The sequence below is a fragment of the Cydia fagiglandana genome, chromosome 12 (assembly GCF_963556715.1).
Source record: "Cydia fagiglandana chromosome 12, ilCydFagi1.1, whole genome shotgun sequence".
Taxonomy (NCBI): domain Eukaryota; kingdom Metazoa; phylum Arthropoda; class Insecta; order Lepidoptera; family Tortricidae; genus Cydia; species Cydia fagiglandana.
In genome coordinates this window covers 17,184,167-17,210,051 of record NC_085943.1, presented here as the reverse complement: position 1 = coordinate 17,210,051, position 25,885 = coordinate 17,184,167, and the positions used below count along the sequence as shown (strand labels likewise).

Sequence of the window (25,885 nt, the reverse complement as noted above, 5' to 3'; positions counted from 1 at the left end):
TTTAGTATGACACTGAAGGCCCCTCTTAAGATTTAAAATCGTAAATAACGACCACTGTCCCTGCGACCCTCCAGAACAAATCAAACAAACATTGGAACACTTAATAAACGAATGTCTAAGGCTCGCAGCTTAACGAATCAATCACGTAATAATAACATGTCAAAACTTACACATATCTGGACCCTAGGGTCCAATAAGTGCCTATTGCTAGCAATATACTTATATACAGACACTGAAGGCCCGCATTAACTTTACCGCACCGACTTCAGGTATTTCTTGACTGATTAAGAATATATATTAGATAGCTAAAGAAATAAAGTTTATTAACATTGTTACAACTTTACAACAAAACACTAAAACTTATAAATAAAAATTTACCCTAAGTCATGCTCCGATAGCTAAAGTAATATATTAGTAGGTATTTGGTCCAGAAAAAAAATTGTACACATACAAGACTATCAAAACTATAGAGATGTAGTAAACATGTTGTAATTGAGCAGTGCAAATTTATCCGAACATTAATGTCAACATTAACGCTAATTTGTAGGTACATACTTCCACATACATAATCGGAATCCGATAGCATGGGCTGTAAAACAACACGTCCGTGTACCTACTTTGTTAACCAATAATAGCTAAAGTGCGGAACTAAAAAATAACAGTCTCAAAATGAGTTAATTAAAAAAACAATAGTGTTCAAGGTGGGGCATTAGCGTTTGCAAAAGTTAGGTAAAACTAACCGCGAGCGGTTTCAGCGATCACTCGCGCGCAGCCTCGAGCCGAGCACGGACACGTACACCACCAATCTAGTTCTTTTAAATTTAAGTTTTTTAAAAGTTCTTAGATAACTAGGACTTTTTTTTAGTGTTTGAAACTCGTAGGTTGTGTTGAACTGCCCCATGCAAGTGTTAAGAACTAAGTGCAAAGAAATGCTTTCGCATAGTGTTAGTTGACGGGGTCCTTATTTGTAAACGAACATTTCCAACTTCAGCTGAACAAGTGAATATGCAATATAAAGGAACTTTGTGTTGAAAGTTTTACGCGCACCTCTAGCCGTACAGGATTCATTCTACCTCACTGCAAATTTGTCACAAAGGTAAGGAATTTACTTAGTATATTTACCGACCTATAAGTAGGCACTAACTTTATTGGTGTTTATAAGTTTTTTAGGATACATGTACACATTAATTAAACATTAAACCCAAAATTAGAATAGTTAAATAAAATCCGACACAAAAAAATACTTCCGGAAATATTTTGAAACCTGATCGTTAGACCGACGAGAAGTTTCTGTCTTTTTCAGAGATTTGTAAAACTTAGCAAACTATCAAAGCATGATCAACATTGAACACCTGAAATTTTCCACACGCTTTCGTTTCGCACTCGCATATGGATATCACTCAATTACCGGCAAGGTGACGACCGGGGTCTGAAAGGATACGGTTATGTCTGTCAGTTTACTGTAGAGCCGCTAATTCCTGCAAACAAACACCAACTCACGCGCTCCATGCTCGTACCATAGAAGACGAAGACAGTTCAAGGGACAATCAATAATTACCCATTCACATTAGCCACCTTACAATTTGAGACAGTTCTTGCAGTTTTCGATCAAAAACACTATTTTTTTCTGAAACATCATCAAACCCTAGGTCACATTAACACATAAAACTTAAACTTTGTACAGGATGGTCCAAAATAAGTTGAAAAATCCTGAACATTTTTTGTCAAAGTATTTTTGAGATAGCCTGTAGTAGGTATTTATTAGTATTTTGGCAATACTATAAGGTAGGTGTCGATACCTGGATAGAAGTAAGTTATATACCTATATTATGGAATAAAAAAACCTGTAAATAAAAAGCAATAATACGGAATACAAATGCATTCCACTGAATCTAATTTCCGACTTAACAAATGTTTATATATGTACAAGTAAAATATAATAATAAATTGAATGTGCGGCACACAAGAGGTATAATATCAGTACACCTTATAAAACAGTCTGTGTGTTTGTATTATGTTCGCGTAAAACTTAAAAACTACTGAACGGATTTTCATGCAGTTTTCACCTATCAATAGGGTGATTCTTGAGGAAGGTTTAAGTGCATTATTTGTAAACCCGTGCGAAGCCGGGGAGGGTCGCTAGTTTATTATTATTTATAATTCATTGGAGTCAAGTTAGTATACATACTAACTTAGTAAACAGTCGTGTCCTAAAATATCTAAGTACAGTGGTCATTATTTTCACGATAGTGGTTAGTTTGAGCTTATATTGCTCACGTTAATAATGTTCTTAATAACAAATAAACGTACCTAACGAGAGTGCTTTGTTATACGAATGGATACCGTTTATCCACGTTTTTCCTATAAACTTTGCTTTCTTTGTCTTATAAAATGAAAGAAATATCTCAACACCTCATTCTTAACGGGGCTAGAGCAATATTTGCATTGCGAGGCACATGACAACCGATAACTCCTTCCTTCCGCACATCCATCACTCGCAGCCTCCGTTGGCCTTATTCGTGCGATAAACATTATTTTGAATTGCTTCTCTTCTTGTTTCTCCGTCTTGTTTTCGTTTAAAGTCAACCTGTATATGTTGCAGAGCCCTAATTATTCAAATTCGATTGGAGTTGGGCATTTTAGAATTACTTCAGTTCGTCTGACAGTGTTATTTATGTTTCATCGTGCAACAGTATAAAAACTGCGCTAAAATACTTGAATGTTGATGAAATATAATTTAAACCGATTCGCAATGCAATACAAGTTGTTCGAGAGATCGGTGCAAAATATTATTTCATATATGTATGCAAAAATGTAAAGTGTTTCTTATTAAATTTTATTTATAATAGTGGGTAAATTTGCACTCAAATTGACTGTAATTTACATTGTAGGTATTTTTAATTTTGCCTATTTGTTTTTTTACACAAAGCGCAATCAATATACATATGTAAATAAATATAAGTTTGTCGACCTGCATAAAAAACATGCGCGAGTAGAAAACTTCGAAATATTTCACTCAATAATAAAGTACAATTTCCAAAGTATAGATTTTAACGCGCGCGTAACTTTCCCTATACTTACCTCCTAAAATTCGCATTTCCATCTACTTATGATGTATTTCAAATTACAACTACTTACCACACTTTTTGTATACAACGTAAATGCAAGGAAACTTGTAAAAATAAAGTGGAAATATAACAAAGTTGTGTACATATCATACCTATCTTCATGTTGGTAATACTTAAGCTTAAAGTCATGTGCTCATATTAGTGGACATTCGCTTCGAATGAACCCATCAATCAGTGCAGTGTGCACCAAGTGTAAAATTCAAGTTGAAACTATAATTACAATATTATACTTAAATACTTATAGCAATGTTGTTATTTCCAAAGTGTTCACTAGAATATACAAAAGTGTACTTAATTTTAAAGAACTATAGATTGTATGGTTGTTTTGTATGGCGATGTAAGAATTGGTGAACGACCGTGCATGATATTTAGCGCTTTTCGATGTTGTTTTGGCTTATAAATATTAAAATTGTTTTTATATTCAAAGTGTGCACTAGAAAATAGATACAAATAAATTTAAAAAACTAGAATATATTAATGTAAGGATTGGTAAACATTGCATGTGTTTGACAATATCACAAGTGCATGCCATTCCGCGCTTTTGATGTTGTTTATGGTTTATACATATATATTAAAATTAATGGTAGGTATAGTTTGTCAAGGACTGTCTCATTTCAAACACAGACAGAGAGAATCATAGTATCTTTGTCTTACACTAGTACTAGCACCCAAAAGAAAAGGATAAGTATAGTTTTTTGTTCTTATTTACTGACAAATTTAGTTTGACCAACTGCTGTATTCGAACTTCAAGATATTCACAAGAGACGACACGTACTAGATCCATTCTACGTTATAGTTTAGATATCAACTAGTTCTCTTTTGCAGCGCAATTCGGCAACCAATATCACTTTTACGTTAGATAGAGTAAGAGATCTATTAGATGTGAATTGAATCTCTTAGTCATATCCTGTGGAAATCTTTCAAGAGTATCTCCAGAATCGCGCAAATGTCAAATTTGACAGGTGAGATCTTAAACATATCGTTATCATATCTTGATGATGTCTAAAAGATATCTAATAGATGTCTATTTCAAAATCCGAATCGGGCCCCAACTATATTTAACACATATGTTTCTGGTATTCACTAGCGTACCTACATTATAAAATGTTCTGATGCTGCGTTGCCACTCGTATATAAATATAACCATGTTCTATGGTACGAAATCGGGTCATGGTAGCTCTTTTATATGTTCAATCAATGAGATCATAGGTTTTGATTTACTATAGGATATTATAGGTCCGACGTTAACTTTAAATATTTGAACCCGGCGTTAAAATTACTAAATAGATAACTCTATTTTAAAAATCAACTGGTCAATAGATATTAACGGCTATTCGAACAATAGTTACCTGATTTGGTAGTTTAAAGTAATTAAGAAATATAATCGTTCCACATAGTTATTGATACCTACATTATAATACTGTAAGCACATTTCATTAATATAACACCAAACACCACCGAAGCTCCCTAGCGAGGTGAGGGAGGACCGGCTCCCTGACGCTACGTCTTACGTAGGCGAACAACGCGAAAGCGGCCGCCGCCGCGCCGCGCCGCGCCGCGCCGCCTGACATTCGCGTGCAAATCGCGCCGCACCGCGTTCGCAACGAGATCGCTTACGTAGGACACTTCTATGGGCATCAAAGGATTGATTTCGCCGCGCCGCGCCGCGCCGCGTTCGCGCGTTGTTCGCCTACGTAAGACGTAGCGTGACACTGCGGGGTTGCGTAATGCATCGCAGCCATAATGTGTTATTCACCACGCCAGCTCGGAAAGGCTTACTTTGCACTTCAAAAACCGATAGCAAAGTTGCATTTTATTCACATGTGAGGCAAAGTAATCAAATGTAAATTTTTAGTTGTTTTCTTGTATTTGCTGGTAGAATTGACTTTTAAATGATGATTTTGGATGGTAAATATTTAATAACATTCATTTGGATTTGATTTGGTTTGATATTTTACATTTAATATTTTTTGTAATAATATAATAATAATGTTTCACTCGGGGGCAAATTTTGTTTAACCCTCGTGCTTTGAAACCCTCGCGACGCTCAAGATTCCATTTTTCGAACCACGAGCGTAGCGAGTGGTTCAATTTTGGAATCTTTCGCTTGCTCGGGTATCAATATTAGCACGAGCGGTTAAACAACAACTTTGCCCCCTTGTAAAACAAATAACTATTGTAGTGTTTAGTTTTAAAATATATTTTTATAATATGTATGCTAGTTTTAAGGTATTTATGTATGGACCGCTAGTTGCCTGAAATAAAGATTTTCATTTCATTTCTTTAATATAATATTACGTGTAAACTGTAAACATCACTTATGATAAACCACCAAAACGTTCCACCTGAACAATCGCAGACGAACGGCAAATGTTTAAATATTTAGTTTTATTACACAATACCATAGACAAAGGAAAGCTGTTTCGACAAGTCGTTTAAGAGCCCATCAACGTGCACACTAGCGCCACAGCTCAATAACCGTGATAATTTAAATTTAACGAAAGATATTGGAAAAAGGAGGCCGCTATGTACTGTATTGTGTATTTAAGTACCTTTTGAATACATCAAACTACTTTTTATGTTGCTAGTTTCGTCGATTTAGGAACTCAAAACAAATACGGCCGTTTTAACTTTGGACGCGTATTGCATGTCACATGCACCAATGTGAGCGGACTTCAAGGTCGAGTCAAAACTGTAGCAATAATGTAACAAATTGTTTGGTCAGAATCGGCCCCCGGTGTCCTCTTTCGATAAGTCTGTTATGCATTTTCAGAAAAGAGGACAATAGGTACAGTCAGCAATACTATTCGCTTAGCACCTTTGCATACAAACATCAATCCAAGAGGCGTTTTTTCTCTGCAGCTGACTGTACACCCCTTTATTTAACAACCTAAGTACTCGTATTTATTTTATTTTAAAGCAGCACCTTTTGCAACCTAAGGATGTTAAATAATTATGTTAACAATTTTATTGTGTAGCTAAACCAATTTCACATTTAAATATTGATCTTATAGCTTGAAGTAGATTGAATATAAAATTGATTGTATGTATACCTGCACCAAATTTTCCGCTCTTGCCAACCAAGATTTCACGCCAAGCAAAACTATGATTAACGCATTCACTGCCATCGCGAGCTACGCGCTACATTCGTAGCCGGTGACTTGAGTTATCCGCTTTGTAGCGAAAAGCGCCTACGAACAAGAGAACCCGCCTAGCGGGTCACTGGAAGTGAATGTTGTACCAAGGCGTGTTGGTAGTTACGAGTATAGTGAACTACAATTGTTGGTAGCCTATTAGGTAGGCTACCAACAATTGATTTCATATTATATGTACATATGTACATATAATACGAAATACTACATAGCTCGACTGTGATGTTAACCTCAAAGTAGCGAAAACATACGTCATAGTACTATAGTTAGACCAAGACAAGTCTGCAACGATTTTGATAGCACACGCAGTGAAAGTGTCATATTATACGCCATAATTACATAGAAGTATGACATTTAAAATAACACTTGCACTGCGTGCGCTATCAAAATTTTACAGACTTGTCTTGGTGTAACTCTAGACCCCTATTCGACAAGCGACGTTTGACGTATCGTGTTGATCTCCCGTTGATGTGGGAAAAATCATAAGTTCTCGAATACGTACAATGTCAAAATTTGACATTAAAAATCCACAGTTAGGGTGACAAGCAAACCAAACCGAACCACCCTTAGTTTAGAGTAGAGTTTTGGTTGTACCAAATGATATTATCCACCGTTGATGGAATCAACACTCAGTATGCGATAAAATCAACCCATACAACCATTTCTAGTCGCCGTTACGACGCGGTGTAGACACATCTTGTGTCGACACCGTCTGTTTCGGTCACAATTCCAGTCGCAGAGTCGTCGCCGTGTCGACACAGTTACCAGAAATGGGGAAGGGTCGACACATGACACAAAGTGACATAAAGTGTGGTCGCCGTGTGCACACATTGTTTCGGGTTTGCGACTACTTTATGCCAAAATCATTCGTTCATTCGTTCATTTCGTTCCTGTCAAATGGAAACTGTCAGATGGAAAAATGCTTAAATAAAAATAAGTGACATTAATACGCCATCTCTAAAACGGATTACAAGACGTAATTATATATTGTTTGCATTTATATTACAATAGGACTTAAATTATTATGGGGAATTAAACTGCTCGAGTGATTTGATAAACTAAGTGTAATATAATCAACGCGCCACCACATTGTTTTAGTTTAGCCGGAAATGAAATTGTTTACTTCTCAGTGCCTGTGTTCATAACTATATTATTTGATGCATTTTTAGTACTTCGATGCGTATACTATACTTAAATAACAGAAATAACGCTTTACATACTACGAAACTTGTTAATTATGATGTATAAATATGGTTTAAGGCTGAGAAATATTGCAGTCACAAAGTAGTCGCAAATGTTTCGACTTTGTGTCGACTCTGTGTTGACACATGACACGCGCTGTCAAAAGTAATAACAAAGTTACTGGATTTGCAAAATGGCTCCTTGTGTTCATTCGTTTTCAGATATTCTCAAAGTGTAAGAGCCATGCCGTGGAATAAAAAAAAGTTAATCCTCATATTTTAATCGCGATTAATTTAGTCGACCTAACATAGATTGAAATTGCATTAATCTGAATATTAATCGAATAAATTATCGATTAAATCTCGATTGAAAGTTGACAGGGGGACATTTTTGTACGTAAATGGAATAGGATTTGCATGTAAATATTTCCCACCTTTTCGGGGCGGGGACAAATGGGAACACACAATTTTTGGATGTATTCCCATTTATTCCCGCAGGGAACAGATGGAATAGGATTTGAAAGTAAATATTTCCCATTTTTCCCCCCTTATCGGGCTGGGGACAAATGGGAACACACAATTTTCGGATGTAATCCCATTTATCATTTATCCTCGCAGGAAACAGATGGAATAAGATTTGCATGTAAATATTTCCCATTTATTCCACCTTATCGGGGTGGGGACAAATGGGAACACACAATTTTCAGATGTATTCCCATTTATCCCCGTAGGGAACAGATGGAATAGGATTTGCATGTAGACATTTCCCAATTTTCCCACCTTTTCGGGGTGGGGACAAATGGGAACATACAATTTTCAGATGTAATCCCATTTATCCACACAGGGAACAAATGGAATAGTATTTGCATGTAAATATTTCCCATTTTTTCCCACCTTATCGGGGTGGGGACAAATGGGAACACACAATTTTCGGACGTAATCCCATTTATCCTCGCAGGGAACAGATGGAATAGGATTTGCATGTAAATATTTCCCATTTTTTCCACCTTATCAGGGTGGGGACAAATGGGAACAAACAATTTTCGGATGTATTCCCATTTATCTCCGTAGGGAACAGATGGAATAGGATTTGCATGTAAATATTTCCCAATTTTCCCACCTTTTCGGGGTGGGGACAAATGGGAACACACAATTTTCAGATGTAATCCCATTTATCCCCGCAGGGAACAGATGGAATAGGCTTTGCATGTAAATATTTCCCAATTTTCCCACCTTTTCGGGGTGGGGACAAATGGGAACACACAATTTTCAGATGTAATCCCATTTATCCCCGCAGGGAACAGATGGAATAGTATTTGCATGTAAATATTTCCCATTTTTTCCCACCTTATCGGGGTGGGGACAAATGGGAACACACAATTTTCGGATGTAATCCCATTTATCATCGCAGGGAACAGATGGAATAGGATTTGCATGTAAATATTTCCCATTTTTTCCACCTTATCAGGGTGGGGACAAATGGGAACACACAATTTTCGGATGTATTCCCATTTATCTCCGTAGGAAACAGATGGAATAGGATTTGCATGTAAATATTTCCCATTTTTTCCACCTTATCGGGGTGGGGACAAATGGGAACACACAATTTTCGGATGTATTCCCATTTATCCCCGTAGGGAACAGATGGAATAGGATTTGCATGTAAATATTTCCCAATTTTCCCACCTTTTCGGGGTGGGGACAAATGGGAACACACAATTTTCAGATGTAATCCCATTTATCCCCGCAGGGAACAGATGGAATAGTATTTGCATGTAAATATTTCCCATTTTTTCCCACCTTATCGGGGTGGGGACAAATGGGAACACACAATTTTCAGATGTATTCCCATTTATCCCCGTAGGGAACAGATGGAATAGGATTTGCATGTAAATATTTCCCAATTTTCCCACCTTTTCGGGGTGGGGACAAATGGGAACACACAATTTTCGGATGTATTCCCATTTATCTCCATAGGGAACAGATGGAATAGGATTTGCATGTAAATATTTCCCATTTTTTCCCACCTTATCGGTATGGGGACAAATGGGAACACACAATTTTCAGATGTACTCCCTGGCGTGACAATGTGACGTAACGTGACAGGTGCGACATTTCGACAAGTCTCATTGTTGCTGACGTCACAGGCATCCATGGGCTACGGTTATCGCTTACCATCGGGCGGGCCGTATTCCTGTTTGTCACCATCATTGTATTATTTTTAAAAACTTTATTATATCGGCAAAAACATGTATTTCTTTTGCGATGTTTATGATAATAATGATGGAAATTGTCACAAGATTTCAAAGAACTTTCGGTAATTCTTGAGTTCTGTGTCGGAATTTCGTGACAATTGTCGTATTTCTTGTGACAAATGTCATTAGCTTCGCAAAATAAGTACTTATTAACTGGCGATATGGTGGAGTTTTTTTTTAATTAACATGTTGGTGGCAAACAACCACACCGCCCGTCTGATGGTAAGCGTTTACCGTAGCCCATGGAGGCCTGTGACTTCAATTACAGTGATGTAGACAATAGGGAATATTAGGCAAAGCTCTGCGTAGGTGGCACTAGTAGTACACATACAGTAAACAAACATGCGTCACTACGTCACTCACATATCGCCTATCGTGAAACACGACAATCGAGGGTTCGGTTTCTGCCTCTCTATCGCTCTCGCATATTCGAGCGATAAAGAGGCGGATAACTAAATTTAGATTTTCGCGTTTACCGGTAGGCACTTGTTAACAAACCGCCTTGATGCATCAATGTCATATTTTATTGTCTTTGAAAACTTGTCAAAAAACAGTTTAAAGCACAGTATGTATAAGTTAGTCTATGAATTTACTGAGTCGGTAGTGCTGCACTCTGGCGGCTGAACATTGCAGTAATATACCCTATTGTTGGACCTGTCACGTCCTAAAACCTATAAAACAATATTCATGACGACTTTTATGACAACATGCGTAGCCGCCATCTTGGATTATAAAATGGTCATCATTTTCGAATTCTGCACTGCCTAAAACCTATAAATCGACATCCGTGACGACGCAAGTTATCTTTATTTTCAGATCTAACCAATTGCTACAGAATACAAAGGACAAAAAAAGAAGCAAGGAGGTAATGAAACAAGCAAAAATACTGATGATTCCTCGACGCAATTGGATGATTCTTAAATTGTGTCCAGATTTTCTTGTCATAAAAGTTTTTATTTTTCACATATAACTCACACAAGCTCCGTGACATTTCGACCTTGTAATTTTTTTAATGTTTTTGTTTATAAATGCGTATCTCACTAGAATAATATAATCAAGGTATGTTTATGTTTGATGGTTGAAATAGTAACTCTAAAAATTATATTTGTGTCTTATATTCCTGCCGAAGACTTTTATTTTTCCTTTTCCTTCTACACAAGTTAGGCCAAGTAATAAGAATTTAGGGCTCTCAATTTTATCTTGACTTCTACATCAGTAAAGCTACGAGGCCATGTTTGGTATCGTTTTCGTATAAATTCACAGTACCAAATTTAGTTATGGTATCACATTGACACCATTCCGAAGTAAAAACATATAAACTTATTAAAATACTTTCTTTTAAACTCCTCTTCACGCTTAAACTGCTGAACAGTTTTAATTTAAAGGTACACATATATTTTGAGTCCCGAGACAGGACATGATAAGCTATGTCAAAAATCATCCTTTAAAGGTGTGAAATGTGGTGCAAGGCGGAATTCAGAATTGAATTCTTGAAGTTAATACTTACTGTTTAAGTTTAGGTTTGAAGTCATGTTTTTTATCATTTTCAACTAAATCAAAGATGTAGAATTGTAGACCATCCCAAATTTCATATAAATCGGTTCAGCGGTTATTGATTGTCCGTACAAATTTTCACGCCACTTTTCACACCTTCAAAAGATGATTTTGGTTATAAGATCTATCCTATGTCCTGTTCCGGGACGCAAACTATTTCTATACCAAATTTCAACGAAATCGGTTCAGCGGTTAAGCGTCAAGAGGAGTTTAAAAAATACCGGCCAAGTGCGAGCCGGACTCGCGTATTAAGGGTTCCGTACATTAAGTCCGCCTCGCGCTTGGCTGCACATTTCTAATAGGTTTTCCTGTCATCTTAATAATCGTGATAGGTAAAGGACTATTTTGTGTATTTTTTTCAAAATTTATGACCTAGTAGTTTCGGAGATAAAGGGGGGGGGGGCAATGGTCATTTTTTGGGTATAAAATCAATTTGTTTACGTTATATGTCCGTCTTTGGGTCTCTAATTTACATATATGTACCAAATTTCAACTTAATTGGTCCAGTAGTTTCCGAGAAAATAGGCTGTGACAGACGGACAGACATACAGACGCACGAGTGATCCTATAAGGGTTCAATTTTTCCCTTTTGAGGTACGGAACCCTAAAAAAATTGTTTTTAAATTTTGTGGAACACGGCCTAGCACCTTCACTGATGTAGAGATCAAGATAAAATTGAGAGCCCTAAATAAAGTTTCAAGAGCGGATATTTCAAAAACTATTCAATATATGGAAAAAATTGACTAAATAAACTTGTAACAAATTAAATTAACTTTCATTTTCTATAAGTGGCCATGTCGCTACGATGCATAGTTTCCGAGATATAATCGAAAAACCGGAAAATGGGACCTTCAAAGCCCCCTCTCTCCCCCCCGCTCAAAGGCTACGGCCGAGGACTTTTGATATGTTCACCTCCTAACTTGTCCAAACCAAGTTAAGGAGCCAAAAATTATGTTCTGAGCATTTCCCTCTACAACTTTATTGAGCATTCGTTGCCTGACCTAGTAGCGTATTGCATTTCTTTAAAAACTTTTCTGTAAAAGGTTGACGGGTGTTGGGTGTTTATATGGTTTTGGTCGATTTTTATCATTCGCATCGCCCATGATGACTTACTAGAATTACGAGCACACGAGACACTAATAGTAGTTTGACAAACCTTGGTTTTCAAGAGGTATTTTATATTGACATTTGCTGTCACAAATTTGCTGTCAGATTTAGTCGCAAACCGCACGCAAAGTGCACACAAATGTGTCGACACCTTGTTACGGAAAAGTGTACACACGGCGACGACACTTTGTTTCGAAACAATTCTAGACACATTGTGTGGACTCTGTTACGACACATCTGACATTTAGTTACCACTTTGATGATTCTGCGACTGGAATGGTTATATGGGAACTGTTGATTTGACGTGGATGCGAAATCTGACAGTTGTACGTGTCGAATTTGGCCCCTAGTTTGCGTAACATTTATGTCAGTCGCGGGATGCTGCAAACTTTATGCAAAACTTAATTGCCCACGGCAATGCCAAGGACCATGGAAGACGTAATTATATCCTGTAACACTGCGTACTCGTAACGTTTATACAGCAGTAATTATCTCTCGCACTTGCGTGGTTTAGCCCTCTCGTATGCCAATAGGTCACGCATTTAGCTAAACAAATCGTTTGCTTAATTGGCAAGCTTGCATCTCAGCTTCAGTGATGGCATTAATACCTAGCCAGGTTTTAATTATTTACTTTAGTGCCGTAAAATAAGGTATGTTTTGCTGGATATATATGTACGACACTAACTATCGGTCGTAAATTTACGACCGGTAGTTAGTATCGGTAATTATGTTTAAAGTAGTGTGGTTGTTTCATAGTTAACTGCGTTTAAACCTAGTTGGTCAGGCGCACGCAAAAACCGCAGGTCGCTGCCACAAGACAACTATGTACACTGGCGTTCAAAAGTGCATGGAGATGTTTCAACCGTAATATGGCATGACGGTCGACATCTATCTATGCACTTTTGAACGCACCTGTACCATCACGCTCCGCGATTGTTGCACCATTTAGGGTCCTAGCTAAATTGGTTGTTTAATACTTATTAGGCTATAGAATTTCAAATTTAGCAAGAACTCTAAATGGCATAACAATCCCGCGTGGTGACTGTACGAACGTAGGTAGGTTCCGTTAGAAGGGCGACCGCACAATAAAGAATATGAGTAACACATAGCCGGTCAAACAACTTTGTCAGTAGAAAAAGGCGTAAAGTTAAATTTTTCTATGCGACAATAACCCTTCCCGCCTACATTTTTAAAATTTGCCGCTCTTTTCTACTGACAGAAATGGCTTGACAGACTTTATTTTATATACTATGTAGAAACATTTACTATGATTGTCTTATTTTGTTAAAATCGGTGCCTACTATTTGGAGTAACAATAAACGAACTCTGTTTTTAAGCATTGGCCAAAAAAATTAACCGTTTGTAAGTTTGTATGCAAGACTGTAAGTAAAAATTTACTCAAAGCAAAAGTACTATGTCAGCACCAAAAAATAACTAGCTTCCTGTTCATAACAGCACCATTCAACGATACGACAAGTAATCGCGTTCCTAACAGTTTTTTTTTTTTTTTTTTTTTTTATTGAGAAACAAACAGTCATTCATTAACATTAATCAATAGATTGAGCAGCAGTAAATAGACCTATAGTTTCCTTAATTAACATATCAGAAATACGTAGCCAATGCACCTTTAAATACAACAAAAAAATCGTATATAAATGCAAAACGTTTTTTACAATGCTTTAAACAAATAGCTGTGAGCTTGTTAGTAGCGAAGACAATTTGTGAAACTGCGGGACATTTTGTCCATAACAATATGGATTCGGGATGTGTCATTCATCGTATTGTCATATGTATAGTTCGTTTTTTTTAGCATTAGAAAGAACTCCACAGAAGCAAGCGTGCAGTTTTTATCAGGCTCTTTAATTGTTAATAATTATTGAATTATCTAATGTAGAATGGTCAATACATATAATTTACTTCAAATTATAATTTACTTTAAATTTTCGATATAGTTACTTACTAATTATCGCACTAATGCCGTAAAGTAGCACAATATCTACTGTAAATATTATTATTATTTAAACTATGCCTCTGGGTATATTAAAGGACACATAATACCTAAGAACTTCGTGCTCGTACAGTCGCCCCGATACCTATATCTGATGATTCTGACGGTGACTGTCCAATCCTCTTTCGAGGTATAAAATAAATAAGGGTTATTTTTAAAATATTATCTTTTCAACGCCAGATAAGAAAGACACTAAGCAAACTTTGCTCATTAAAACAACGTGCAAATATGAACTCACGCGCAAGATGTTCAGAAAACACATAACGACATAACATCAGCATAACATTGACTCAGTGATATTTTAGTCTTAACAATAACTATAAAAACATTCATTTTGAAGATAAGTAAGAAAACCGTTTTAATATTTATTGCATTTTTATTAAGGTAGCCACTTGTAACGACTTGTGGTCTTTGTGGATTTGTTATGATGATTGTGTGGTTAAAATTGATATTTTAGTTCTCACCTAAGGTCATAAAATTCAATTGTAAATGGACGAAAAAAAATTAAAAGCATCTTGAAATGAAAAGCACTTTAAACATTTACATTTGCTGAATGGTTGACAATATTCGAATGAGCTTCTTGAAAATTTAAGAAAATTTAAGTTACTATTTGTATTAATGTTGGTAAATATTTTTATATAATTTTGAAATGCTTATTTTCATGTGAAAGTTGGCGAAATTGCTGGGGTTAAACTTCAACACAGTTACACAAGGCAGCGTGATAAAAGAAAAACGTATACCTATTTAATATTTATAAGGCGTTATAAAAATATCTCTGCTGCCTTTTGTTTCATAATTCTATAATGGGCCTTGAAAATTAAATTTTGAAATTCTTATTATATGTTGTCTTTCTGTGTGCCCAGCCGGTGTACGAATCGAATAGTATGCATACGTAGGTACTTACGTAATGCATATCAAGGAAACCGTATTGACGTATAGGAATTTAATCTACTTATTATTGGATTGATTGAGCGCGCTAACTTCATTTCATGGTATTTGTGAGTATTTGTGCAGCCGACTGTACTTGTATGTACTTACTTCTCGTCAAATAAATTAGTGAAGGGAATAAAGCTTGAAGGCGACTACTATTAAATTGCTTATTAATGATTAACACGTGATTTATTTATGTCCCAGGCCGGATATCCTATCTTGGCCATGGCTTTTCATTGCGGGTATTCAGATAATGGGTGCGTCCCACGAGATATAACTACATAATATATAATTTCATATTAATAACATTCACAAGATATAATGAACGTTTGCTATAACATCAAAATCAATATTTTTATTGCGAATAACTGTCAGTTAACATAATACTCATTTTGTATAAGGACTTTTTATATAACACTCAAATACTCTAAATTCAGTTTACATAACATACATAACGTATATCGATCATAGTATATACTATCTTTTAGTATAATAATTATAAAATATAATAGCGTATGATATACTAAATAGGTATATGATATACTAATAAATACTCCTACCCCTATACAAAACAAGCTGTTGCCAGAAAAGTAGGTTAGGTTAGGTTAGAACTGCGACCCCTACAGAAAACAAACTGCTGCCAGAAAAGTAGGTTAGGTTAGGTTAGAACTGCGACCCCTACAGAAAACAAACAGCTACCAGAAAAGTAGGTTAGGTTAGGGTAGAACTGCGACCTCTACAGAAACCAAACTGCTGCCAGAAAAGTAGGTTAGGTTAGGTTAGAACTGCGACCCCTACAGAAAACAAACTGCTGCCAGAAAAGTAGGTTAGGTTAGGTTAGAACTGCGACCCCTACAGAAAAGAAACTGCTGCCAGAAAAGTAGGTAAGGTTAGAACTGCGACCCTTACAGAAAACAAACTGCTGCCAGAATAGTAGGTTAGGTTATACAATATGAGCATTATGCATTTTGGTGTTAGATGTTTTGAGTAATATACATTATAAATCTGAGATATTATGAACGTTATACATAATGATCGTTATATACAATGATATTATACTTAAATAACGTTATACTTAACAAAAATAGTTATTTTGATGTTATATCTAACGTTCGTTATACACCTTGAACGGTATACAAAACAAACTTATACAATATGAGCGTAGGTATATAATATGAATATTATAGTATAAGTTCTTATGTCTTATATTACTTACCCTTCAGATAATATGTCTGCCTTCCCTTATAATAACCGGACAGTGGTACAATAAAACAAGTATACTTCGGTACATATGTATTTAAATCAATTTAAAACGTTTTTAACCTACTTATTAGAAATGCACATCCATTTTATTTTATTTGTCGTGTTTTTTGCGCAAAACAAATGCACGCGTGTATTTTTAGGGTTCCGTGCCTATGGCGATGGCCTATGGCTTCACACGGGTAACACAAAACCTTAATAAATTATACACCTAAACCTTCCTCAAGAATCACTCTACCGATAGGTGAAAATCGCATGAAAATCCGTTCAGTATTTTTTGAGTTTATCACGAACATAACATGCACAGAAACAGACAGACGTGGCGGTGGACTTTGTTTTATAAGGTGTAGTGATAGTTAGAGTTCCTCTAAGGCTATAAATTATTAACTCTACTATAACTCTGCACTCTGCACAGACTGTGAAGTGACAAGTGTGGAATTGCGACTCTGAATGTCATATTTTCATAGGAAGTACATGTTTATGGTGACACTAACCACAATCTTTCACTGCAAACCATGTGCAGAGTTAGTTTTGGTCCAACTCTAGTGTTTGATTTCTCACTTGGCAACAACATAAGTATAATCTTACGATAAAATAAGTTACTTTCCTAAAATTAAAACTACCTACAAAACTAAAACTAATACAAAAAAAAACCTATATTTAAAGATGCACTGCCCTGGGGGCCCTGGGGCATAGTGCCAAAGAAACTGGCAGCATTTCCTCGCAGAATCGCAACCCTTATTCGTTGAGCGAGGAAGCTGTCATTTCTTTTGTCCGCAGTGACCTCAACCAGCCGTTTGGCCAAATCCGTCATTTTAACATCGAATCACTGGGCTCACTTGCCGGCTGCCCTCCATCTCCATATACAATGTAATCCATTGTTTACGCACCATTTATTGTTACAAGCATATTATTTAGCAAGTCGGTTGCATGTGGTAGTATTGAGTATATGTACCTACCTAATGATTTTAGTAAATATACTACGGCAACACCGACATAACCGGCAACGTCGGTTGCCGGTTATGTCATTCTTCAGATAGGGGGCTGTCCATAAATTACGTCATATTAGGGGGGGGGGGTCTGGACATCGGATGACGGTAGCATGACGTAGGAGGAAACGGGGTCATTCGAAGCATGATTTTTTCGATGATTTTAGGGGGGGGGGTCAAAAATCTTATTGACCTGCAATGTTTTTTACAAAACATACTTCTCCACTTTTGTAAACAAACATTACATACTCTCGTCCGAGCCGAAAGACTTGAGGGTTTATTCAGAAACATAATATATTTAATCCAGTTACGTATGATTATTTTCATGGCATTTGTCTTTGTAAAAACATGTAGCCATTCAGTATCAAAATTACAATGCGATGCCACTTGCATGTTGATGTTGCACGATGCATGCATGATGAGTTATGATACTTATAATATGAGCATAAAACAATACTTTTTGGCCTGACTTAAGCAGTAGGTATATATATTTTGATGAAAAAAAAAAATCTTGCATGCACACCTATTAATGTTGCCTATTCTACTTGGTATACCTACATCTACAATGTACCTATATAATATGTACCTATAGGTATTGTATTAAGTAAGTTAATCGCGCCACGAGGCGAATTTTACAATAATTTCCCTTGTTGATGCTTTGTTTGAACTGAAATTCAATGCCGTTTCTTTGTTACAGCCGAGTCGAGAGGCGTTGGAAGCGAGCCGGGAGCCAGTGAGAACAGTCCGCGCGCCCGCCGAGATACATCGACGTCTGCCCGCATAGGATGGTAGAAACTGACCCGGGGCCCAAACCTCACGGTAAGGCTACACAATATAGTCCAGTTGGGTTAGAAGCAACCTTAGGTGGTGGCGAGCATGGCGGTTGCCAGGGGCCACGCTCTTGCAGGGGCATTCGTCAACAAAAACAAGGGCCCTGAAAAGATCTGCCGCCCGGAGCCTGGCCTAACCGCTGGGTCGAGTCGAACTTTAGGCTGATTAGGCACAAAACATCTTGGATATTATTAGTATCACCAGGATTATGACGTACATTTCTGGAAAGGTAACCATAGCGGAATGCACATTTGAAGTCTTTAGAAACGAGCAAACACAAATTTGGCGCACAACAGCAAGACGTACGTTAAGACTAGGATGTATAGCTTCTTTGGCGTGACCCTCACGATTGTGACAGAAGTGATTGAGCACCCTGCGAGCCGTCGGGCACCGGCGATAATCGGCTCGGGGCGGTGACGTGGCCCATAGATATAAGAATATATACAGATGCCTTCCAAGCGAGCTGTCAGTGGGACCACTTTTTGTTTAGTGTACGATTAACAAAGCGACCCACTTTGCTGTAGCCATGTCGATAAAGTCATATCGATAAACTACCGACATTTCTTGCAATTTTAATTTTACTTCAAAGGTTTAACTATACCTAAAATGAAGAAAAACGCTTTTTTTCTTTATTGTGGTTATCAGATCACAATTTTGTAGTCACGCCCCAGGAGAGAACCAAGGGAAAGTTCAGATATTTAATTAAAATACATAAATACCTATTAAAATAGGTGGTCCGCAATAATTGAATTATTTTATTACATTATAATATATTCATTATCCATTAGCATTTCAATTATGTTTATGTTTAACGAAGATATTGAAGCTTCAATTAATCGCTATTTCGTTCCGCTGTGTAGCGTTTATCGATATATAACATGATTAAAATCGACTTTTCACATCCCTAAAAGAGCACACATATACGTTTTTACGCACACATGCACAAGCTGGGTCGCCTAAAAAGGGGCCACTTGGATTTGAAGTTCATCTTGTCAACAGTATAGTTGTCCTTTTTTGACAAATGGCATTTTAAAAGAGCGAGGAGAGAGAAATGATACTAGTTGCTGCGCCGTCAAATAGAACAATAAAGGTAGGGGCCTTGACGTGGCCGCTCCGTAACGCTACGTCTTACGTAGGCGATAAACGCGCGAACGCGGCGCGGCGCGGCGCGGCGAAAGCGGCCGCCGCCGCGCCGCGCCGCGCCGCGCCGCCTGACATTCGCGTGCAAATCGCGCCGCACCGCGTTCGCAACGAGATCGCTTACGTAGGACACTTCTATGGGCATCAAAGGATTGATTTCGCCGCGCCGCGCCGCGCCGCGTTCGCGCGTTGTTCGCCTACGTAAGACGTAGCGTTACACTCATCAGTCATAACGCTTACGTCGAATCAGCCGAAGATGCAGTCGTATAAGCGTAAACGCTTCCTAATTCAATTGTGGCCGTCTGACGGACTATTTGATGTACAGACAACAGTAGGGTGTCATTCGAGCGCTCCAGACCAATATATCTGGGACTGCTCGTTGTTAATGTGCGGTCTTACAGATCTGGATGCCAAGTTACACCAGATTGCCCATGAAGTCGACTCACAATTTGTTGTAATACACCTGTCTTTACCAAGCGCTCGGACTGGTCTGCCATCATGCGAACCAACATAAGTGTGAACTCGAAATTCACAATAACAGTATGCTTATTTGGAGAACACATTCAAGTGTTCTGTTAAGTGCCTGAGGCGAATGCTGGCTCACTTAGGCCAATAGGAAATAACTATCCAGAAGCGATCTGAACGTATGAATTTATACGGTTAGTAGGTATGTTATTCTGCGTAGATACGCTGCTAGGCTGCTACCGACTAACTAGATATATGTTTGTAGAGCGTATATTAATGGACCTTATTAAAAAAACACTATCAGTAAGGCAGAATGCGTGGCCTTTATCGAAGAAAAAGGCACTATAGGTTATTGGTCTCTATCTAGGGTAAAGTCTACACAATGGTTCATTCAATTTACTACAATTGATTATCGATATATTATAGATATTTTTTTCTACAGAGGCTTATGTTTTTTATATTATGTAAGTAGGTATGTAAAAGCGTTCTATTATATAACATAATAATATCTGGGAGAAAACATAAAAACTCAAAAATGCGCGTTTTCTTAGAGATAAAATTTTCGCCCCCAAAAAGTCCAAAAACCTCGATTTATCAAATTTCATCAAAATCGTTAAGGCTGTTTCCGAGGCCCCCGAAATAAATATATATATACAAGAATTGCTCGTTTAAAGGTATAATATATATACCTAAGTAATTATATTGCTATATATATACCTAAGTAATTATAGAGCAGTAGCACAGTATAATAGTTTAATCCTACAATAGGTATTTTTGTTGCAGATTGTGATGTAAAAAGGAACCACCAATTAAACGGACCAGGTTCCAAGACTGCAGAACTTGGTAAGTTATATTAGGGTACATATGGCTACTACATCGTTTTTTTTTTTAACTCCAAACATTTCCTTAAGAATAAATTTGAAAAAAGGAAAAATGTTATTGACTTAGGTGCGTTCATGACGCAAATATCACGCACCGACCTAACAGAAATACCTATTTAAATTAACGAATTTTATCTAAAACAATTAGTGCTCAGCAAACGGTACTTATCACTAGACTCTTAATAAAACCTACTTTAGTACCGGCAAGTGGTCCAAGGCTAGCTAGTATGGAAGGCACATTTTATATAGATACCTATCTACAAAGAAAAGTGGACTGACCCCCAAACTAAGTGTACCTACTTAGTTGATGTACACCTATGTGTGAACTCGTGATCGCGTACACCGCTGCGCTGTATTTTATTAAATTATTGGATGCGCAGTATCGAACTACATATATACTTTTTGATTCCGCAAAAGGTACCTTATTTTTAACACATACTTATAATTTCACATATTACTTATGAATTTAATTAACTTTTCTAAAAGACTTTTATTTCCCACTGCACTCATAAGAGTATTAAACTTTTGTAGTCTCGATCCCACTTTTCATAGATAAGTATTTGTCTTCACAAACATGCGCGTTGTCCTGTCTAACGTCCGATTCGAACATTGTGACGTATTTTGTTTGAAGAAATTTCACTTTTAACACTGACAGATCGGTATCGTACCGCTGCGTCTTCTTATACGCATTGTTCGAATTGGGACCGAGGAGTCAGAACGCTTATTATAATACTATTACTTATTCTGTAACGTTGGTCTCGATTAGAAAAGACGCTAACAGGATCGTTATCTGTATCGGACTACGTTCAATCATAGTGGTGTAATCTTGGGATAAAATAATGCTCATATAAATATTATAGGACATTTTTTACACAAATTGACTAAGCCCCACGGTAAGCTCAAAAAGGCTTGTGTTGTGGGTACTCAGACAACGATATATATAATATATAAATACTTAAATACATAGAAAACAACCATGACTCAGGAACAAATATCTGTATCATCATACAAATAAATGCCCTTACCAGGATTCGAACCCGGGACCATCGGCTTCATAGGCAGGGTCACTACCCACTAGGCCAGACCGGTCGTCAAAAGTCATATCAAACTTATAATCTCAACAATTCCTTTTTTCAGCAGTCGTCCCATCGCTGAAGACACCAGTCAAAGGCGATCCGGAAAAAGGCCCAGTCTCTGAGAAAGCTGACTTCGAGAAAGCTATCGAATTAGCCGGTAATTATTTCTATTACTATTAACACTATTTTTTTAAACATTTACACTACTTTGTAAAACCACGGGACTATACACTCGTGTTCCATATAAAACAATGGAGGAAAATGTGTAGTAGCTAATGGAATGGCATTTAGAACAAAATTTTGCCAAAAAGGTACTTACCTGCCTACCAAGCTAAAAGAAACAATAGTAAATTACAGAGTTAGACTAAATTGAATAACTTTTAGATACCTACGCATGGTATATATAAAAGTAAAGTAGGATGTTCGCAAGTAATCATTTCAATTGGTCAGACCCTCCTATTGAAGCCCAGACACGGGCCTTTATCGGTTGATACAATGATGGCTGACCGGACAACATCGAATCGTAAAAGTCCCGTCCCATTACTATGTACTAGACATGACCTCTCTTGTTTTCATTTATTTTTATTATAAGTTCGTTTTTTTTAGCATTAAAAATAAGGTAAACAATCTTGATGTGTCTTTTAATTGAGAACCACATTTTAAAAATAAGTTACGGCAAATATGTAATAATTATGAATCTAATATGATCATTTATATTCTTCTGCTTTCAAAAGTAATCGTTACTGATTTTTAAAAAGCGTTTTTCAATTAAAAGACATGTCAAGATCGCTTACCTTCTCTCAAGTTCTTTCTAATGCTAAATAAGCAGTTTTGACTTATTTACAATATGAGTGGTGGTAATTGCTATAACTGTTCCAAATTTTAGGTATCTACGTCAAACCGTCTCTGAGAAAAACGCATTTAACTGATTTGGAAGACCGAAGTGATCCCATAAGTGTTCCGTGAACAAAGTTTTGTACGGAACACTAAAAAACGAACTATAGGTACTATTAGCAACCTGCGCTGACTTCGCACGAGTAAACCTTAACAAATTATATGCCTCAACTTTCCTCAAGAATCACTCTATTGATAGGTGAAAGCGTGCCAAGCGTGGCGATTATGGCATTCACCCCCCAAAAAAAGGGGGAGGCCTATGTTCAGCAGTGGACGTCTTATGGCTGAGATGATGATGATGATGATGATGATAGGTGAAAACCGCATCAGGGAGCGTTCAAGTATTACGTAACGAATTTGGGGGGGAGGGGGGTCTTGTAAAACGTTACGATGCGTTACAGGGCATGGAGGGGGGGGGGTTTGAACTACGCGTTACGTAACATTGTTTTTTAACCCTTCAGAGCGGTCGCGTAGAGAGATTCTCTCACGCATTTTTTAAAACGTGATTTTTCTCCTTTTGGACATTTCAAATGATAATTAATAATATTAACGCGATTAAAACAATAACAAAGGTATTTTAGCGACTTTCCAGTACTTTACGCCACATAATTGTGGCCTTTAGGTAAAAAAATGGACACTTGGTGGTTACGTAACGTTTTACTAGGGGGAGGTACAGAAAAACGTTACGGCGCGTTACATGGGGGGAGGTGGGGTCCAAAATGTACAAAAATTGCGTTACGTAATACTTGAACACTCCCTTAGGACAGTCTGTTCAGTAGTATTTGATATCGCGAACATACAGACAGACGCGGTAGAGGACTTTGTTTTATAAGTTGTAAGATATCCGTATATGTAGCGATTAGGTTAAAGCAGCCTATCGGGAGCCAATTGGATTATTTATACTTAGGTTATTCCCAGTCCATAAACTATCAAATCGCAATTCCAAAGTTCCCAGAACACAAATACCTAAAATATATATATAGGTGGTCTGGGAGTTTCCAAAAAGTTGAAAATGTTGTCACAAATCTGGGAAACATCCTTTATTTTTTATGAAATTACGTAAAGTAAGAATTTTTACCAACTACAACCAACTAGAAATTTTGTAAACTACATATTTGGAAACTTTCCGCAATTTACACATCTGTATCCATTCAAGCGATAATACCACCAGTGGCCTATTTTATAAAGCTACAAGTTACAATTTACAAGCGGAAGTCTCGTTCTAACACATAGGGTTAGAAAGAGACTTCCGCTTGTAAATTGTAACTTGTAGCTTTATAAAATAGGCCACAGATGTTACCGAATTTTCGGTGGCGAATAATTCCTTATTGACTTACCTACAATGAACATTTGTAAGTCATGTGACATGACTTTTGTTTTAAAATTGGAACGAATTATAAATTTATAACTGCCTACTTTTGACTGATGACTGACTTTTATGAACCTTACTTTTATGTTTTGATGTCGTGACCTAACAGTTTAGCAAGCTAATAAAATTCTTTGTTTATACCTACCACCACCAGTCGGAAGTGATGGGTCCTAATTAACAATTAGACAAAAACTGCTTGACAATCACAACTCACGATTAAGCAATGAAGCTACCTAATAATGCCCCATAAGCAGTTACGTAACAATGTTTACAAAATACAAAAACATGTTCCGTAACAATTGTAACAAAACACTTGTCATCGGAACCGGACGCTCACAAATAAAAATAAAGGTGTAATGTCAGTAGTAAAGATTATGAATGACTTCACATGACATTCCAGAGTATTTCTCTCGTAAACAGTTCTGCGATTCACAAAACTTCCCACCACTGGCAGTGCAGTGTATTCGTCATCCGATGATGCATACATGTACGAATTAGAGTTCAAATTAAGTCTAGGTAGGATATCGCTATGGATATAATCGCTCGGTATTTTGTGTACAAGCGGGTTCCGCGAAGAGTGGCGTGACTGTTGTTTACTTTGGCCGGTAGTGACGTGTGAATGAATGAAGAGATACAATTTCACGCGCTGTCTTGTCAGGTGATTTAATTACGTAGCAATAAATCGTAACTAACGCGTAATAACATTTATAAAATCACCTTAATCCTAGTCCGTAGCGTAGCGGCAACATAAAACAAAAACGCATCTCTACTGTAAGAATTACGGTTCGAAATCAAATGACTAGAAAGGAATGTCAAATGGTTAAAGGATTAAAGTTCTTTGTTAAGCCACTTGCTATCTATCTAATTTTGTTTTAGAATTTATAATTATTAAGAGATTCCTTGGATAAAATGCTGTTTGTTAAAATGTTGTTTGTAAAATGTTTGTTTGTGTGTGTGTGTTAAAATGTTGTGTTTAATCCTCATCCTATGTGCAAAGCAAACAATGCCAAGTTTCCTATGGAGATTGTAACTATAATATTATGTACCTATGTATAGGTAATTCTTTATTATAACTCCCCGCTGCATTGTCCCAGGATATGGCCGCTTCCACTACCTGCTGCTGGCGGTCTGCGGACTCGTCAGCACGTCCGAGGAGATGGACGTCATCTCCATGTCCTTCATCCTGCCGTCGGCGCAGTGCGACTTAGATCTCACCACGCAGACTAAGGTAGGTACGCTACCTCATGATCATCTTAGCTGTCGCGCTAGCAAAATAAACTAGTATGGGAACGGAAAAGAGTGGTGACTGTAAAGTGGTATCCAGACGGGATGATCAAATCGACCGATTTGATTAGAAATGAAATTGGTGTCAATCTCCAATTTAATCACCAATTTTAGATTTATGGTGATATTAGTCCTCTAAATTGAAAAAATGCCCCAGAACGAAAATACTGGGCGTCACAAATTTATACTCTAGCATCTGCACCTAATTTTATCGGTAATATCAGTGATTATCGGCGGTTGAATTTCGCGAGCCATACGCGAGCGTTTGCGTCCGCACGTCCTGATTGGATCGGGCAATTTAGCCAGATTACGCCTGACGCCTTACGTTGTCTTAAATGCTCCATCTTGTAGTTGAAATGGTCTGTGACCCAGCAATTCTAT

At 37.2% G+C, this 25,885-nt stretch overlaps 1 protein-coding gene across 2 annotated transcripts in view; it reads left to right on the top strand.

Annotated features, from left to right (window-relative positions):
- The window catches only part of LOC134669691 (synaptic vesicle glycoprotein 2B), a 54,356-nt gene that overhangs the window by 23,360 nt on the left and 5,111 nt on the right, over positions 1–25,885 (top strand). For both annotated transcript variants that reach the window (XM_063527369.1, XM_063527370.1), the window contains exons 2-5: positions 18,262–18,383; positions 20,784–20,843; positions 22,019–22,114; positions 25,315–25,448. In XM_063527369.1, coding sequence (XP_063383439.1) covers positions 18,350–18,383; positions 20,784–20,843; positions 22,019–22,114; positions 25,315–25,448 — 324 coding nt within the window. In that variant the 5' untranslated portion in view covers positions 18,262–18,349. The remainder of the gene's footprint in view (positions 1–18,261; positions 18,384–20,783; positions 20,844–22,018; positions 22,115–25,314; positions 25,449–25,885) is intronic.